The sequence below is a fragment of the Seriola lalandi genome, unplaced genomic scaffold, assembly GCF_002814215.2.
Source record: "Seriola lalandi dorsalis isolate HSWRI2012SDOR001 ecotype SW California unplaced genomic scaffold, Sedor1 jcf7180002054425, whole genome shotgun sequence".
Classification (NCBI taxonomy): Eukaryota; Metazoa; Chordata; class Actinopteri; order Carangiformes; family Carangidae; genus Seriola; species Seriola lalandi.
In genome coordinates, this window is record NW_019524978.1 from 2516113 (window position 1) to 2536808 (window position 20696).

At 40.6% G+C, this 20696-nt stretch overlaps 1 protein-coding gene across 1 annotated transcript in view; it reads left to right on the top strand.

Moving 5' to 3' along the window:
* LOC111658146 (myelin basic protein) overlaps positions 1-20696 on the top strand; it is a 51882-nt gene that overhangs the window by 10723 nt on the left and 20463 nt on the right. Inside the window, exons 2-3 of the mRNA XM_023410564.2 lie at positions 5617-5675; positions 14666-14756. Coding sequence (XP_023266332.1) covers positions 5631-5675; positions 14666-14756 — 136 coding nt within the window. The 5' untranslated portion in view covers positions 5617-5630. The remainder of the gene's footprint in view (positions 1-5616; positions 5676-14665; positions 14757-20696) is intronic.

The window sequence follows — 20696 nt, forward strand, 5'->3', positions numbered from 1 at the left end:
CTCTCACACTCTATTATGCAAGAGTCTTTTCTTGCAAGTCCTTGCAGGATCTCAGCTTTGATTGTGTAACACTCGAGAGTGAAACTGGCTAGAAAGCCTCACATCCCAGCGACGTGTCCCCACGTCAAACAAACATCCAGAGTCCTCGCTGGATAATCAGTTTTACATTAAAACTGAATGCCCAGCTGCTTGCAATATAATTGTGTCCCTTTGTTTAATCAGTGGGGAGTTTGTCACAGCTTATAGTTGCTCGTTTGTGCTTTCTGTCACTGTTTTGGCTCAACCACAAGCACCTGTGATTCAACCCATTCTCTTGAGTTCACAAATAGTATTTAAAAGGAAGTTTTGAGGCTTTCTCTATGGGGCTGAGCAGTTTTAAATCCTTTATACAGTGTATACAGTATGTTTGATGAATGCTAGCTGACCTCTGAAAGTCACAAATCGGGGGTGGCTATATCACAGAGGTTGAGGTCCAGTGGAGAATTAGCCATGTACTAAATACTATAAAAAACCATCTCCATATGGAGAACTGTACAAAAATAAACAAGGACCCTGTACTTTGTTATTCCGGCAAAGTGAGATGTGACTTTGACCTTGACGCGATTGTTGGTGCCAGACAGGTTGGTTTGAGAGTTTCTGAAACTTCTAATCTGCTGATCTCTTTTACTCAGAATTGTGCAGAAAACAAAAAAAAAAACAAAAAAAAAACTTCCAGTGAGAGAGAAACGCCTTGTTGATAAGAAAGGTCAGAGGGGAATAACCAGTCGGGTTGGAGCTGAAAGAAAGGCTACAGTAACTCAGATAACCACTCTTAACAACTGTGGCGAGCAAAAAAGCCTCTAAGAATGAACATGTCAAACCTTGAGGCAGATGGGAAGAAGCCAACATCAGGTTCCACTTCCTGTCGGCCACAAACAGAAATCTGAGGCTGCAGTGGGCACAGGCTGAACTAAACTGGACAGTTGAAGACTGGAAACACATAGCCAGCTCTGCATAATCTGGATTTCTGCTGAGGCAGCAGATGGTAGGGTCAGAATTTGGCATCAACAGCATTGAATCCATGGTCCTGCCTCGTGGCAACAGCCCAGGCTGGTGATGGTGGTGGTGGTGGTGTAATGGTGCACTCTGATAACTCTGAATATTGGTGCATCATTTTATGGCTACAATTTAACACATTCTAATGGCTACTTCCAGCAGAATAATGCTCCACATCACAAAGTATAAAGTCATCTCAAGTGGCTGTCAGTGGCCTGTCCAGTCAAAAGATCTGAATCCAGTAGAACACCTTGTAGAACAGGAGATTGGCAGCATGAATATGCAACTGACAAATCTGCAGGAACTGTGATGTGCAATCATGTCAACATGGAGCAGAATCTCAAAGGTATTAGTATTAGTTTGCTGTTCCTCCCAACATTTGAAATTATTTAATGTTCCTCAATGACAAAGATGCAGTGACATATTCCTCTTACCACACTGGGACCTTCTCCCGCTCCCTCAGCTGTCTCATTACCTGTGCCAGAAGCGTCACTGACCCCCGACTGGAACCGACTTGTCCGTTCATTTCCCACCATGTCTGCATCTTCTATAAAATAAATATCATGCATCTCCCTCTTTCCCTCTTTCTCTCTTTCTGTTTGTCTTTGCACCTTAGCAGGTCGAAACGGCACAGGGGAGAATAGTTGATCGATCGCGGATGGCGTAATTCTGGCGGATTGAAAAACATAAAAATGTCAAAATGAGTCGGCAAATATACGCGGGCCGGCGTTAATGTACCCGGGCGGCCTGCCAAAGGAAAGTCTATGTGTGGGAAACCCTGCTGTATCATCAAAAACAACCGTAGTCTACAAGCAATGTTGCCAAATTAGACTTTTCAGATCCCTTATCTAGAGGCAAATCTGGCAACTTTTCGATTCAAACCTCAGCTACTTTCCATAGAAGAGCCGCCAGTACTGCCCCGCAAGTAAGAGGCCTCTCTGCACAATGAGTGGCAAAGAGGCGGAGCAACACATTCAGTCCAGATCTGGAGGAATTAAAAGGTTTACACTAGAGGGCAGATCAGGCCTAATCACCCCTGACTGAAAATCGAACTTTATCTCTGAGTGATAATTTTACAAATAAATATAGTCGATATCACAGCACATTGGTTGTCTTTCGTGTGTTTGGTGATTTAGTCAGACGACATCGCGGTTACAAAATCTGAATTTGAGCAGTGCAGAGCAGCAGCTCGGGAGCGACTGCTGGTTAACGTGTAGTCTTAATGGATTTCACTCATTATTTCATACTCGTCCCATTGCCTGTAAAGTCAGAGCATCCCTGTAATTGAGAAATAGCATCTTCACTCCAGGACTTGATTTGTTTTGCTGGCACCTTCAACTTTGGTCTGTCTATACACCACCGTCACAAAGGAACTCCCAAGGAACAAAGGACAGACAGAGACAGACAGCAATTGGATGTTGCCTGTGTATATGGACTCCCCGAGGGTGATGTTATTTCACCACTACACAGACATCGCCACCTTGGGGTTTCACTGTTGCTTTTATGTCCTTATCCAGCCTGACAGGTGCTCTGAAAGCTCCTCTCTGTATGCTCTGACTCGTCGTCTGTAGACGTGAACCGTGTCTCACTGAAGACCATAATGCAGGCGTCATTTTTTTCCCCCTTCATGAGTCTTGTGCCCAGAGTTCTCCATATTTAATTGTTGGACCTTCCTAGAATATTTTTCTTGGGGGCGTGGTTGAGGTTGGAAGCCCTGGGCGCGATACAGCCATAAAGTCCATAGTATAACCGTGTAAAGTGTCTCCGTTATGGCCGCTTGCGTAAACAGTCATATACAGCGCAGTTGGGCACAAAAACATGGTAAAAACAATCACGGTGGACAAATTTATAGGACGCCGAGGCACAGACACAAAGACACCACAAGAGCAGCGCCTCCAACAAGAAGCCAACAAATAAAGAGTTGGATTATCCTCAGAGCTTAAATTTTCCCTCATTATCAAGCTTATTTTCAGATATGGCTGCTCTTCTTTACACAGGCATCAGTACATCATGTAATAATGAGACAGATTTTCAGAGGAACTCGCTCTTATTTGAAGAGTTTCATGAGTGTTTTTAGTTCCAGGGAGAATTTCTAATTGTTAAAGTTTTTATGGTTTTTTTTTTTGTTGCAAATTCTGCTGCTCAGGGTTTAGAGCTGTTTACATTGAACCATATTCTTGAACTTTGCATTTTAATCACATTTGTTCCTCCCTGAGATGCTGAAGCAAACTGTCTGAAACTGCTGCTGCTGTGGTAAACAGCAGCTCCCCTTTGCTCCCTGTTCAGATATAGTGGATGTAATAACACCTCTCAGTGGTTAATATTTATTCACTGTGTGCACTGTGGGTACAGCATTATATTTAATTAACCTTGCCTGACCGTTTGATAAGGAAAGCAAGGTGTTAAATGATGTGTGTGAACATGGATGTGTAGTCATGATTTCACTTTACTTATTTTTTTATATAGTGATCATTCAAAGGCTTTATTAACATATTTCTTTAAAATCCTAGCAAATAGGGAATGTGAGCGGCTTGGTGCATTTACAATTTTAATAATGATTCTGACACATACTGCATTCTTGAATGAATTAAGATCATTCTTCAACGTGGTTGGCTGGAGAGTTTGGAGCTTTTCCTACCTCCTTGCCTGTGAATCCAATCATAATGTTAGAAACCTGTGCCAACATCAGTGTGGACCATCAATAACCCTCCTTACCAAACCTTTTTTTTTTTTTGACAGGGGATACTCTTGAGTCTGTGTATTGTTATAAAATGAAGGAAGGATGAAATAGCCAAGGTGTCAAAGATGATTTTTTTTGATGGCTGCAAAACGCCTAAAAGCCAAATAAATGCATGCTGTGATTAAGTGAAGGAGAGTGGTCCTTGGGAGGAAAGAAGAATTTTTCTACAAGTGGTGTCTGCAAGCTGACATTTGATTCATGCAATATCCAGCAAATTGTTGGTTAGGTGGTTTCATGTTGTTTGTGAACTATGAATTCACACACCTGAGACATTTCTCACTTCCTCCACATGGAGAGAACTGAGCCTGCACTCCATCCCTTCAAGGTAGTGAACCATTCAGGACTTGTTGGTGCTTTTTAGAGACTTGGCTGCACGGCTCCTGTTGGCTGAAGTCAAGTCAAGTTTGCTGTGTGTTTTCTGCAGATGTTACAGCAGCATGTGAGTGACGGATATTGTTGTCAGAAGATATCACGGTGACACAGGAAACACATCGACACAGTCTCATATGTTGCTGTTGTGATGGACATTTTAAATTATTAAAGGCTGTAATTTAATGTTATTTGTTTGGTTAAAAAAAACAAAAAAAAAAACCTGATATTGCTTTCTTTTCCCCCATGAACAGCACACCTTTAGTCAGACAGGTAGAACAGTAGATAACGGTGAGGATTAGAGGTGACTAGGTCTAATCACTGGCAGGCTGTGTTTTCACAGCAGCGGGGCAAAAGAGACCATTAACACAAAATATTCTAATGAAAGACACAGAAGACTATAACACGTCCAGGGAAGGAGTGCTGGCATGTTATAGATCAGGATGGTCAAAGCTAGCCTGAATACTTTGGGGGGCTGACTTCACACTAAGGACGTTTCCACGCCTGCCGTGTTTGGTTCCGTTCAGACGAACTCTGGTGCATTTGCTCATTTCTTTCAATTTGTTTGGGCTGGTGAGAGCTGTCAGCTGAAATCTAGCGCAAAACTAAACAACTGGTCCAAGACAGCCTGAAACGAAGGGTATTGGCCCCACTTCTAAGTGGTGCACTTTGTGGCGTGAAAGCAAAGCATAACAACCACAGGACTTTGTGATGCTCTGTCCTCGTAGATGTGTTAAAATTCAATTTTTGAAATAAATTCAAAAACTACCGCTTCATCCATCTGCTGATTATGAGGCAACCATATAAGCAATCTGTATAAGCGGGGTAAAGAGTAGCCTGCAAGATCATTGTAACCATGGTAACATGTATGCACGTCAGAACGAGAGTTCTATATTAGTCAGACAAACAAACAGTGTATGAATATGTGCTGTAAATATTGCTAAAGTTTCCACATCACACTTGTGTAAGTTGTATTTTGGACCATAATTAGCTTCCAGACTAGTAGTGATGTCACAAAATCATCTGGTGTGTACGTATCTTAAACGAACAGATACCACCCCACCCCACCCCCACTCCCCAACCCTTCTCTGTGATGAATGTAAAAACACCCTTTTAGCCTCCAACTGCACATGCATCATTCTGCACAGTCGTTACATACAAGTGAAGCAACATTAACCACAGCGCATTTCTGAGTCGAGGGGGGCTTTCAGACTGAATGCAGTACAGATATCAGTCATGATCTTGGTTTTGATTGATTTCTCCACTGAAGTCAGAATTTCACAGCAGAAGCATTTTTACATATGTTGGCGTTCAGTATAAAACAGTTCAAAAAAGTGTTTTTATCGATGTGTGTAATGATACATTTTCTCACACCGAGTGAAGGGGTAGATAAGGAGGAGTAGCTCATCCTCATATAATATGCTGTTTACAGTCTTCTCCTGGTCTAAACTCAGTCTCTCTTTTTCTTCCAGTCTCTGTGAACAGCATGGGCCAGCATCTAGGAAAGAGGGAGTACCCCACAGACAGCAAGGTAAGAGGTCCTCACTGTACTACAGCCGCTTTAATGTCTTGATTTGTGCATGAGGAATAACAACAATAATAATAATGATGGGTGTACACGTGTAAGCATTTTGTCGGTTGTGATCTGGGAATGAAGCATGTGTTGGGAGAACTTTATTGTGACCTTATCAACGTGAACGCCGGCCCTTATCAGCAGGACTTTGGACTGTGTTGCAGACAAGCTCAGGCTCCTTCACTCAAACTGATTTATTACCTTCACTGAGCTTTCAGTCAGGCTAGTAAACCACTTCACACCGTGCGTGTTTTGAATCTCTTTTGAAAAAGCTTATGTAACACAGCACAAAGGTATTAATGCGTTATGTGCAGAATGTTTTTATTCATGTTTACAAGTGATTTGATTGCCCACGTTTTTATGGTTTACAACCACTTACTCTGTCACCTCCAGTGCTCGGATCACAAATCCACGTTGTGTGGTAGTCACAGCGCCACAGCCAACACTTGAACTCATCCCTCAGACATTTAAAGGAGTAGTAACTTATGAATAATGCACGTCTCATGCAATGCATGTCATGTTTATATGATGAATTTTATTGTGGGGCTGACTTTGTGAAGGTTGAGTGGACAATGCTGTTGGATGAAGTAGTTTTTAGGTTTATGTGTATCCATTATTATGACAGGAGCAAGTACATTGTGTATAAAATTTTTTTTAATATTGGTGAAGGATTTTATTGTGAAAATCCTGCTAACTGACCTATTTTGAACTGCCATTTTTTTTTTTTTTTTTTTTTTTAAATGTTTTTGCGTAGAAAACTTTTCAGAGGTTAATATATTAAATTTTAAACAATCGCTTTTCTATAAGCATCAGCGGCCCACTCTTAATCAATGGCTGGTTGTCATGGCAACACCCGATGCATGATGAGTCTCCATGGGTCTTGTGCGTCGCCCTATAATAACCCCTTGAAACCATGAGCCTCGTCACACCAACGCTCGACAGGAGAACCCATTCTAACTGGGGAGAGAAAATAAATGATCGTGTGCATCAACGCTGACACTAAACCCTCTCCAGGTACACATCTCATTTAACCATTAGCTCTGGCCCCATGATCATCAGGACTCAGCTCTCTGACACTGATAACTGACCATCCATGTACCTGCAAATCATTATTTCACAACAGCAACATTTTGTAACCTCAGAGGTCCATTTAGGAAACAGAGATAGTTTTTGTTGTTTTATGTTTCAGTGCACTTACATCTTGTATTGCTGTTGAGTCAAATTTTATGCTTAACAGTAAACTGGATTAAAGTCTCACACAGAGAGATGTTGTGCCTGGTTAATGGATTGTGTTTGCTGCTGTTGTAGGAGTTTCTTCTTGTCAGTGGGCAAAACTGTGGGAACAAGAAGAATTATCTCACTTGAAAGTGTCAGGGTGAATCAGTTTGTTTACACTCCAAAGTTGATATAATGAGTTTGGACCATTATGGCTGAGGCTGCAATCAGATTGGTAGAGGATGCAAACTTGTTGTGAGCAGAGCTAGAGCCACCAGTCTGTGAAGAAGGAAGGAATAGGGGAGAGGGGGGAGGGGGTGGTCAGCGTTTGAGGCTGTGGGCAACAGCACAAACCTGCAGTTTGCCTGTGTGGTCTGGCGCCTGCAATGGGCGGAGTGTAATGTTGGCGTGCTGGGGAGGAAGGGAGCCCTAACCAGCAGGGAGGCTGATGGCTCAGCCCACAGATGATTTGTTTCCTTTGCCTGCAAAGCACACTCAGGAGAGAGGGAAGCAGCAGCCAGAGAAGTGGATTAATTAGTCAAGTGTGAAGCTAACAGGAGAGGTGTTAGGGCTGAAGCAGCTTTTGTTTATTTAGCTTCATAATTACACTGTATACCTCTCTATGTCAATTATTCTTTTTTCCTATTTCTTTTTGGCTTGATTATTGTGACATCAAAGTCAATTTAAAGGTCTGGCAAAACAGCTAGTTGTCATAGTGACAGTCGAGCAGGAACAGAGCGTGACAGAGTCGGGCAGCTTGTGTTTAGATGCTGTTGTCTGAGTCGTGATCCCTCACCCATTTTCGTATCAGTTAAGGAAGGGTGAAATGTGCCTGTACCTCTCTGACAAAATGTTTTCTCTTTCAACCATCTGAAAGCTTCACACTGCTGATATTTTAGAGCCTTAAATCCCACTTGGAAACACAGCATAATAACACTGGCACTGCTCCTCAATTTTTGTACAAACAGAGGCACATAGCTAGCTCAGACATTCGTAATGTGTCTCTGCTGGCTGTTGCGCATTGTAAGATTTTGGAAGAACTAGAACACTCGATGGATTTAAATTCAGGACTAGAGTATATCCCCAATGGCAGGAATGTTCAACAACAGGATAATGAGGAAATGCTGGCCCTGGTCTTCCACTATATTACCTGTTTCTCTGGATGGCGGTGAGTCAGCACTGAAGTATGTAGCGTAGTTTGCTCAGGTCTTGCCAGATTTACTTGTGACTGCGAGTTACAGATTCTTCAATAAATAAACCCAAGGTAGAGGGGTCACTCAGTCACCTTATGTGATTCTACAAATTGCATTTTCTTTTATGATCTAACTCACTTGGTTGACAATAAAGGGAGAAAATCAACAAATAATGCATCCACTGTTTAAAAAAGATCCACTTGCTGCATGTGGTGTTTGTGCAGGTTATTAGCCAACCAGAGACACTTGAGATATTTCCTGCCCAACTACAGTGAAATGATAGTTTTTTTTTTTTTTTTTTGGCTATCTCAGACATCAGCAGTGAACGTCAGGATGTGCTATCAAGGTCATAGTACATATTTGTTTTTGTCTAGACTATTTTCTACTGATGCTGAGCAATCAGAGAGAGATCTGTCACAACAAAGACAGAGGAAGCAGTTTCTTCACTGACAAAAACATTTTTTTTAAAAAAAGACCAGAATGCAGTGCAGCCAAAGACATACTGCATTTTGAGTGAAGGGCATACAGTAACTGTGACTTTTCTCAAGTTGCCTTGAAATACAATTTGAAAAAAGTGACTCTCTCTGGCTCTTGTTGCGTGATTGCTGTTGCTGTAACTATCTACAATGCTCTCACTACGCACAGTGGGTCCAATAGTCTGACACCACTCTCCTATTCAAGTCAAGGGGAAAGTTGTTTCTGACACTTCAACCCCACTGTATATGTATAACCCACAGTACAGTTCAATTTCTCAGATGGTGTCACAAGTCATTTTGGGAAATTAGGAAATCACTAGAGATGCAAATTAGATGGCAAACAACTCATATGATAAAAAATGCTTTGTCATTGCTTTTGTTTGCTGTCTTTTGCATGATTATGACACAGCCTTACTACTGAAGCTTCTGAAATGAAGACCCATGTCTCCAGATGAGGGAGCTTGTGGCTCAGCTTGTAGCACAGCAGTGTTACCATTGTACCCAATTAAAGCACTCTGTATATTGTGACCAGCCCAGCAGGCTTATCCCTGTCTCTCCTGTTCCTCTGTGTGAGATCTGTCCACAGTCACATCTGATTCATAACTGCACTCTTCCCATCCCGTCCCAAGTCTTAACTCATGTGATTGACACTGTTGCACTGTTTTATCCAGAATAACCATTGCTACGCACAAGCACAAAGTAGAAATTGGGATTCTAATGTTCCCTGTCTGTATATGTTCTTTTGCAATAATGTTTTGTCTTTTATTTGAGTTATCGCATGCTTTATTCCAGGATGCTTGCCAAACTCATTGGTTGGAAAAGCAGTCAACTGAATCTTCTGAATATCATGATGCTCTCAGTGACATTTGATGAACATTATTACTATATAAATGTAGCCTTTTGAAGGTAGAGCTATAGAGACTCCTCTGCATTCAGTGCTGTTTATACCTCAGTGAAAAGGTGAGATGAAATCTGCAGGTTCCATTTTTCTTCAATCTGTTGAAGTGTGGACAGAGTGAAAGACTTAAGGGCACAGCTATCACCAAAACCACAGATAAGAAGAGGAACTTGGATTCCTTTTGAAAGTACCAAATCAGTCAAGGCCTGAAAGGTGTTGAAATCACTGCACTCGTCTTCCCCCTCTCTCTACTCGAATGCAAAGAGTACTTAAACATGTTGAACCCCATCCCACCTGGTACCCTAGTGCTGAATGGTGGTCAGACAGCGGAGTGGAGCTGAAGAGGCACCCATCTTCGCTCTAGCCTGAGGCACCCAACAAACAAGCAAACACGCTCACAAACATTAGCCACCACTTTCTCTGACGCAATATCGTTTGAAACAGCTGAAACACTCAAGCGGTTTTATGAAGTGTAAGTGACTGTTTGCTAAGCCCTAACCCTCTGAGTTACTGTTCCTACGCTTGTCAAGCTTTTCATTCTCACACGGCACATGTGCAGTGATTAAGGTGGCAGATTTACCTCTCGAAATGCTTACTGATTTTAGAAACAGCAGATTCTTGATTTCAGGCAGAGATATGCAAAAGCAGGCTTCTCGTTTGTAGCTGAAATTACAGGTGTCATTGTTTAAAAAAAAAAGAATCTTGTTAAAGCCTAGGGCTAATACTGAATGTATCAGACATGGATATAAATATTTTTAATGTAGTGTAAGATCTAGTTAATCTTGGAATTATGTGAAAAAATACAAGATCACACTGTTATTTCCTTCCAAAATTACCCTGTTTGGCTGCTTAGCTCACATATTCAGATATTAAAACAGCATATTTTCACACTAATGTTTCAAAAGAAGAACGTTTTAGAGGGCTAATGTGTAATGCTACCTCGGGTCATTTTGCCTAGTCACTGAAATGTAAATTTCCCAGAATCCAAGAACAGGACAGAGCTTGTAACATTAAGCCAAATTGAGAGAGGCAAGGGTCAAGTTGTGACTTATGACCAATAAAAAGCACGAGATTTTAAAAATGGCAACAACAAGCATTGTGACATCAAACAGCATGCATCAACTGATCAAATACAGGTTTGTGTGTTTGTTTGTCTAAATACATGAGCCCAAAGATGCATGTAAATGGTTGAAGCCATTGCAGTTTATGTGGGCATTTTTTGTTTTGTTATATCTTTAGATAAGTCTACAACTGAAGGGTAAGACCCATTGTTTTGGACAGAATGATCGTTATGCAAAAGTCCACAGTAGTTGGAGCTCCTCAGTCCTAGGCCACCCCCACCCCCCATTCCATTTCAGGAAGTTGGCAACACTAACCTCCACTCAGTGGGGAAATGCGCCATATGTGCTAGTCGTGTAACCTTATCATTGATGTAACCTTAATGATAATGTAATGATGTGCCCTTTGGCCCTGGAAGAAGTGCTTGGTTAAGTGCTGTGGCTAGTAAACTAGTTAGCAGGATATGCTTAGTATTGCAACTTGAAGAGCAGACAAACACACTCTTAAATCCATTCCTTATGCCTTCTCTCCTGTGTTTAGAGAAGCTGCGCCATTCACTCTTATTGTAGCCCAATGCACACCGCTCCAACGTGTGAAGAAATCCAGACCTTGACAGACCTGCCGTGCCTTGAGCATTTTCCTGAGGTGGTTAAGGTGGACAGATGGAAGAGGTCATTTACCCCTTATTTTCATCTGGGTGGAACCTCCACGTTAAGGAGGTTGTAATTATGGGGTAAAATGGGTAAATTTTTGTTATTGTGTTCCATAATTCAAAGAAATATGGCAAAAATCGGAAACCTAAAATACCATTAGGCTCTCAGGAATACGTGAATAATTGACAAGTGTGATCCTAAATGAGTGACTTTCCTGATCTCCTTCCAGCCTCAAGGTCACTGTCTCCAGCAACCGCCACTATAGAAGCTCTGCTCAACTAGAGCTAAATTTAATAAGCCACCAGTGACGAGTAGGTGTGAAGTCATGCTGACAGCTGCTGCCCAAGGACGGCATCGAGCTACTGCTCTGGTGCGCTTGGGAAAAATTGCCCATGTTTTTTTTCTCCTCCATTTACTGGTATCGCCCCATTTGCCAATAATGAAGTCCAGATACCATGGAGGAAAATAGTGTAATAATTTTGGTTGCAGCAGACTGAAAGGTGTATGATATACTGTATATAGATACAAATTGTTATTTATCCTTAGTTTTGTTTACTATATTTCCAAAATGCTTGTCTGCAATGCTGTTTCACTTATGTCAAGGTACAAATAGTTTGTTTTTTAAAAAGGCTTTACCCAAAAGCTCCATTTCCAGTAATTCTATGAGTCGCCTCAGCATCCAAAGATATCACTTCAACCCAGTCACCATCAGTTCAGCTCCTGAAATGTGGATTTGTTATTTGTACTGTAATTTTTTTACACTTCGGAAAAGTGTGTGGCTGAAAAACAAGATACAGTAAGACAGCTGTGTCTATGCATGTGGGAGTGCATGGACAAAATCCAACAAAGGTTGGATGCTGAGCACTTTAATGTTGGAAAAAATGCCAATGTGACAAACTGCAGGAATACAGTGATAATGACAGTGTAAGTTTTATCAGAAATTCATGTGCACCTTCTTTATCTGCATTGATTTTTCTTTCTCTCTGCAATAACATTGATGGAGGGACTTTGGATCAGCCTTTTTTTTGTTGTACACTGGAGTAATTCAAGCTTCTGTACATGTAAAATAAACTTTAATTTAATAATCATTTTTAATGGCTGATGTAGGGTAAATCCCTGAAAAATGGGTTTCATGTAATTTTTTTCTTTATAAAATTCAATGTGATTCATGACAAAATAAGAACTTTGATTGCGATGTGATCGACTGGTCACACAACCCCAGAAAATGTCATCAGATTGTGATTCAGATGTTGCTAAATCCTGATTGGTGCAGGTTTAACTGAGCTCCACCCTCTTCAAAGCAGAGACAACTAAAAAATGCAGTAAATCTGTTAATTGAAATAACCAAAACTCTTATAACAAACTTTGGCAGAAAATTGTGTGTTCGTGTAGGACCTCATCACTCATAGTAAGAAAAACTAGATTTTCAATGATCTTTAAGTCAAAAGAAATTTAACGAATATGTTTTTTTTCTTCAGTTTGCGAGGAGGATTAAAAGTTAAGGGATGAGGCTAGTGTTGCCAGATTGTTAAGATGTTCTGGTTTGGTCAGAAGTATGTTGCACAAGCTGCACTCAGTTTGAAGACATAAATCTATTTGTATCTGCATGATTTGTATTGGTAAGTGCTTGCTCACCACACTTGTCCACAGGACTTTGTCACATTTGCACTTGTCTAAATGCTCATGTTATGATGAGCCACGTACAGACCGTGCCTGCGTTGATTCCCCATGTTGCCAAACCCACTCGAAAGTGTAAACCGAGGACATCAGTGTACACTGTCATCAGGGAGGAGGAGGGAATCGGTAAGAGGATTTTATCAAATTTGGGGATTAGCAAATGCAAATATTTAGTTCACACGGAGCCACTAAATAGAAACAAGTTACAGAATCTAACTTGTGATGAATGGCTGCCAGAGAAATAAACATGGCACAGGTTGTTAGTTTTGGTGCCAATTGGTAAAGAAAATAAATGACCCAGTGACTCACAAATGCTTTTACAGGTGGGTATAACAATTTGCTTGCATAATGTTGAAGTTATGACTTAACCCTAACCCTGAATCTGAGCAGATCTGGCAGTTGGAGCAGAGGTGCAGAATTAATTCTTACACACATCGGAAAAGCTTGATAAGACAGACATATGTTATTTTAATTATTTAATTGTTGTTGTAAAAGGTAATTATGTCATTTACTGACTATGTTTCCAAGAAATTCTGGGTCAGCCAATGTAACATCACACTGCTGTCAAAACTTTACAGGGCACATATGACACATCAAACATCTGGTATCTCAAGTTGTTGATCCGCTTCGAGTTTTTTGACGGTTTCAGGTTTTAATTAGTTCTGTCTTGTTTTATTATACCGTATGTCAAGACCCCAGGTTTCCCTCTCTTCTCCTGTAGCTGGCTTTAGTGACAACAGCTTAAGAAACTTTTGAAATGTTTCACTGAACGGGTAAAAAAATAAACGATGATTAATGATGGTTATTGGAGCTTACTGACTTTAGCTTTTTTTTTTTTTTACTGTCAATTAATGGGATTTTAAACAGGTGTGATCATGATGCAAAACATTTTAATTAAATCTCAGAGTTTGCTTCAAATCAGTCCCTGAAGGAGAGATTCACCTCTCACCTGATACAGGAACTAGTCAGTCTCAGAACAGCTGTCATCTAGTTTGACTATCCTCTGCACATTCTTAACAGTAGCCTTTTCACCTCAAGGGCTCAGGATGGCAATGTTACGAATGAATTTACCTGCAGATTGGCAGATTGTTACTTTTCAACTACCTCCTCGTCTGTTTTCTGATTATGTTTTTGCCTCATTCTGACACAGAGCTATCCTTTGAGGAATATGAAACACGTCAATTGCTGATGCATCCTCCTCTCTCTCCTCACTTTGTCGGTTTAAATAATCATCTATAGACCGCTTTGTCTTATTAACACAGTAACAGCTTAATGGATTGTTTTGTGCGTTTCGTCATCAGTGCACATCAAAGTGCAGTCAGGGAGAGCTCAGGTGGGGAGAGACCGACTCAGCCAGCAAAGAAGAAAACCACCATGGCTAAAGCAGTACCTGTGCCGGAGGGGGACCAAAACAGCCTAATGATCATCATGCACTTGCAACCATGTGAAATTTGAATAAATAAAAGGTAGCATATGGAGCCCTTTCCTGATCCTGATGAAACATACAGTTTAGAAGTGGACTCGGAAATGGGCAAATCTCAGTATGTGTAGTACGTGATTCAAAATTTGCAGCAGCTTCTTTTGAATATTAAATGAACAGGTCTGAGTATAATGCTGCTGTGATTATAAAGACCAAAAGCCTAAATGGATGTAACGATCTCTCTTTGTCTCTCTCTCATGCTATCTTTCTCTCTCTCTGTTGGTCTCTGTCTGTGCATTGTTGCCATGGTACCTCAGCGCCTCACCTCTTTAATCTGTTTTTGTGCTCCTATTAAAGGCTTCGTCACCCGAACCCAAAGCAGCGCAAACAGCAGCAGAAGCAGCAGCAGAAGCAGCAGCAGAACCTGAATCACAGGATGAAGTCTTTGGTAAGAGGTCAAAACACATCTTGAATTTGATTTTACATGCACTTTGTAATCTGTTTTTATGCTTTAAATAATGAATCAAAGAGACTGTTGAGCAGACTAAGGAATGTGTTCCACCTCAGAATCCCTGCCACCATTAACAGACACTCTTCTAGAGTTGTTCCGATCATGATACTAGTCTAGGTAACGCCACTCCGATACCACATAATGCATTTATAAACTTTATACTTTCACACCCATATAGAAAAGCAGTTTTTTCCAGAAATCAATTCTTCTTCGCCGCTCTAAAACTGCAGCCTTCCACTGCCAGCCACTCGCAACTACTGTGAAAGAGCAGTAAAGAAAAATTGATTTCTGGTAAATAGTGTCAGCTGTTAGCAGAGGTCACTAATAGCCAGTGTGTAAAAAAGAATTCTATGGCGTTCATGTATCTGTTCATGTTTTACAAAGGGTTTATCTTGAGCCACGCTATTCAACAATGACGGCAACAATATCACATCCAAACAGGGTTAGTAGTATACAGCTGTTACATTTTATTTTTTAATACAATTGGTGTCGGATCAGTACCCGTTCAGGTATCAGAATCAGTATTGTTGAGGAAAAAATGGTATCAGAACATCTCTAATCTCTTCTGCTGCTAAATATGACTGTTCTTCAGTTGTCAGGATGCTGTTTTGTTAGAATCGCTCCTGTAAAAGCCTTAGCAGCTTCTAGGACGTGTATGTAATCAGCGAATGTGGGCTAGCACAGAAGGACATTGGTTTACAATGAATATAAATATACAGTCATTAACACTGTCACTTAATGATGGTGACAATTGACTGATTACAATTATTCATAGCTGGTTCCAAAAAATGTTTTTGCTATTTTCTCAGGCAGTCCTTAGTCATAAAGCACTGAAATGTGCTACCTGAAACGACAGCTTTAAATCCACATCGACACAGTGGCTCCTTGAACCCAGCTATCTTGACTCAATATCTGTTTTATGGCAACAATGAAAGGCTGCCGCTTCACAATGCTAGGCTCAGAAGGTGCTAATCCTGCAGCGTGACATTTGTTTGCACTGAGCAGTCTAGCTGGTGAAAAGTTGGCACTTTCCAATGATGAATGAAACTTAGTTTGTGGAAGCCAACTATTCCTCATAATGAGAAAATCTCATAGGTCAGGGTAGCATGCTCCCCAGAGTTTCATCTCTCTCAGGTTTGCTCTTTTTAGAAGTTTTCCCTCAGCCACATTCATTGCGACGTGTTTGGTGTTGGAGGGACAGGAGTTAAAAAGTTCTTTTGTAATACTCCAGCTCAGCAGATGAGGGCAGAGTCTGATGCACAACGGACGGCATCTTTAGGTTGGCACTAAGCTGTATGTTGTCAACGCTAGAGTCTCTTACAAAATGGGGTGATTATCCCCGAGGCTGGAAGAAAATTACATTTGCTTGTGCAAATTTGCTGAATTCTTCTTTTTTTTAATGAGGCAATAGCTCTGATTAAATTCCAATCAACAACAAAGCAGATTCCGCTGGGATATACTGTATACTGTAACTTAAACACACTGCATGCATAATAGCTCTCTAAAGGCAGCAAGTAGCTTAAATATACTTAAGACTTTGCCCTTGAAATCAACATCCTCAATGTCTTTTTTTCTCCTGTGAATGAAACCATTAGTGTCTCTGATGCTTCTGTTGGCTCTTGTCAACTTTGATGATGGGAGCTGAGTGAAGATGCTGCCTCAGGAGCTTCGCCGGGTGAAAGAAATGATTCTTTTTTTCCTCACGTACAATGTGTTCTGTGGCCATACACCCTGAGCCAAACATCATCTGCAGACTTATAATGTGTTGGCTTCTCATAGCTGCCTGCTTGGACTTGGAGGCATGCCGAAAGAGTAATCACACCAAGTAATGAGGAAATGCAGAAGTTTGGGAGAGGGAAAGCTGGTTGTTCATTTTTCAAAACAATAAAACCCTCTAGATGTTGACCACGTTTGTCAGAGGAAGACCAAGTGTTCAAGAGATAGTGGGACAGAAGACAAGTGCAGATTGTTTTCTTGCCTCTGTGTCAGTCTCGATTGTTTTCAGGGTGAGCTGAGGTGAAATGCAAGAGAGGGGAACGATCTGGCCATGTGAACTGACTACAGTAGCACAAGAGATAATAGATTGATTGTATCAGCGTCTTTGAGTGTGCGTTTCTTAAAGGACAGCGAGTTGAGTTGTTAACGGCTGATGCCATACCAGTTTTGGATTAACCCCTCCTATCAAATATTATAATTATAATATAATAATATAATAATAATATCTTTCAACAGCCATTTTGAGGGTTGAAACATCCAGAGCATTAAATGATTCTCTTCTTCTAGACCTCTGTTCCTTACTGAACCTTACTGGCAGATAAAATGTCTTCACTGAAACCCCAGAGATGATATTAGGAAGATTCATAGTCCTCCATGTGAGACAAATAAAAATTATATTTTCTCTCTGTCCTTTTGTTATCACTATGTCCACCAATAATACAGCTGTTACCATTATTACTACGACTTCTACTATGGCTAAAGGCTAAATCATTTTTAAACATCTAGAGTGCAGGACAAAAGTTGAATGTCCCTATTAAATCAATTAAAAAAACTAAATTGAAATTGTGTTTCAAAAGAGTGTAATTTTTTACATTGTTAAGAAATTACTCAGCAACTGTTGATTTTTGTGGGCAATGATTCACTCCGCTGTAGCTGTAGTTAATTTTGTTTTGAGCTTATTACCTTTAAAGCATGGCAGAGCTCAAGGTTTCACAACTCTAGCTAGTCCTGGCAATATGCTATGCTAACATTGGGTCTAAAGTGAAGACAATGTTGGGTGGTCAGTTATATACAGTATATATATATATATATATATATATATATATATATATATATATATATATACACATATATATATAGCTTATATATATATATAAGCATGACTTACCAGCAGCATTTATGAAAACACCACCACACATTTTTCTTTTTTTTTTTACTAAATTCGTCAATTTCACTCTATAAAAACAAGCCATATGTAATAAAATGTTGAGGTGAAAAAGAAGCCTGGACATTAGGACATTAGTAACAAGCCACTGCAATTTTTTTCAGGTTGTCATCCTGTTGAAACAAGTCAGAGTCAGACAGTCAGAGCAGTGCTGGTTGATTATACAACAAATCAAAAATCATTCATACTGTGTTAGAGGATGATTGGCACTAACCAACTGATTTCAACTTTCAAAGAAAGGTCAATATCGACCTAATATTATGCAAAATCAATTCATCAGCCTAACTGCGTTTCTCCATGCGTGTGTAAGTGCATGTATTCATGATTGAATTTGTGTGTGTCCATGCAGATGCTGTGTCATGGCAGCTTGGTTGAGTGTGTAATCATGCCTCCTTGTGCCGAGCAAGGTGCACACTACCAGAGAGCCAACCCTCTCTCTCGCTGTTCTCACTGATTCTTTATTATCAGCGGCAAAGTTGTACCTTGCAGAGACTTCGTCAGATTGATCTGTTAGCCACTCAATACGCTCCTTCTCCTGCAGCTAATTAATGTCCCTTGTGTTAAACACTTGTCATTGATCAGCATGGAGCAGACTTAGAGGATTCACCACTGACACAAGTGATATTTCAAAGCAGCCACCCACACAACACACAGCTTCATCAGTCTTTGGGGACCATGTAGTATCCAGAGACATGAAATGATCTGACATACAGTAGCTTTACAGTACTAGTAACCGGGGGTTGTTTATTGCTACAGTCATTTTTTCTGGCTTCATCTTTAGTTCATCTGGGATGATTCGCTGTTATTTCCTTGCACTGATCTCTTGTTTAACCTCAGTATCCTCACACAGATGCTTCTGGCAGCTCATGATGAAAACACAAATGAATTAGGTTTAAGAGGCGATCTCTCTCAAATGGGAAGTAAGCAGCAGCCTTAGACATGATCTGATGAACAGTGTTCATCATTCAGGTTTTCTAAGAAGTTTGCTCCAGAGTGAACGTTATTGAGTTATACCTATACCATTAAGCAATATAATGATCGTGGTGCTTAGTTTGGTTAATCTGGTAAATGGAGAATAGAAATCAAAGCTGTCATAGTGTGTATTTGGTCTGATAGTTACTGGTCACACAGCTGCTTCAAAAATATCTTGGTGTTCATGTGTAGATTCCACTTGATGTTTAATGTTTAACTGGTTCTTTGCTCAGTCAGCACCGCTCTCAGATAGTGTGTAAAAATCCCATTTTCTTTTCAGTTTTCTAACTCATTCTGAGGGAACATCGCTGTTTGGAGACATTTAAAGCCTTCCTCTCACCTGTGCACCAAGGCTGAACTAATTTAGCGCCATTAGGTTGATTCAGGGTGCGAGCAAAAGAAAATAAAAGGAATTTCCATCAAATAGACACAGTGTGAGTGGTTTATGACGGGCAGGTTAGCAGTGCTTTATTGGAGCCTGTTTTGGTGTGGTTGTCATCAGCAGGCGTCATGATTCATCCTGGCCTGTCCAGTGTCTGGGGATGTCTCCATGCAGCACTTCCTGTTTGCAGTGCTTTTCCACTGAAGGGCAAACACCACCATCAGCTGTGCGGCTGTTAAAAGCCCATTATGGCTCCATTACCTGCCACAGGCCCCCACTCTGCAAAACAGACCCCCTCTATCTGTCTGTTCCGTCCTAACTCTGTCTGGGTCAGTGTTTCTTCATCATCACAGGGTGATCTGAGGAGAAATGACCAGCAGTTGTGGATAGAAACTCAGGAGGGAAAAGCAGAGAAAAGTGGGATGGACTTGGTGGTTGCCTGACTAGAGATCTTAGTGCAAGGTAGATGAAAAGGGCAGATGGTTTTGTATGTCTTAGCCCATTCCTATAAAACAGTTTTTTCATATAAGATGTTCCGTTAGCAGTTTGCTTTTTTCTGACTCTATAAAGTCCCTGTCAGTCAGTGTACTGGAGATAAAAATCAAGCGTTAAGTGAAATTCATCTCACATGTTTCTACGCAGTCAGCGGAGATTAATAATCCTCTTTCAGAACAACTCAAGACGACAAAAAATTCGCGCAACACTTTTTTTGGATTAAAATTGTTAATGCTGGTTTCATACCAAATTCTCAAGTAAGCATTGATTGCTTTATGTAAGGATTAAGGTAAATTGTAGCACATAATCCTACAAAGCAGATATTTGAGGGCCACTTTTGCTCAAAGTATCGGTTTACGTGGTAACTCCTGATAACGCCTAATAATCTACACTACTCGTAAAGACGCCGTGAAATGGCATTGCATTCGTACTTTATCAGAGCAAGAGAGGGGGCGGAGTGGTGACACAGTGCACGGGCATACATGTGCAAAAGACTTTAAATAACCTTTTCAATGTAGATGGCATCAGACATAATTTCAACACATTATTCTGAGGATAGGGTTAGAAAATGTGAGCTAAATCTTTTGGGCCGTGGGGTAAACGTTGGAACAGCTGATACAGCAAGGCTGACAAGTGGCATTCATGTCAAATGTCACCCATTTTCAGTTTATTTCTCTCAAAAAGTTATCTCTCGAATATATGACACAACACTATCAACTCTTTGTCTATGTTACAATATAGGCAAAAAAGAAATTATTCAAATGTTACTTTACCTAGCAATTTGGTGTTCTGTCTTCCAAATAATCCAGAAGCTTAACTATCCATTCACGAAACGAAATCGGATACTTTAGGATTCTCTTTAACCCAGGGATATGAAACAAACATTAATGGTTTGTAAGAGTGGCATTTAACAATGTAACAGGATGTGCAACAAAAGTAATCCTGGCCAGTGCAGAATAGCATCGTAAATACAACATTTTCCAATGTAATCCACCAAATCACACCGCAGAAGTAAAGCACGCCATGAATAATAAGCATCAAGTCCTCCAACCTAAACAACCGTATGGGTCGTTTTTTCAATCCTCCA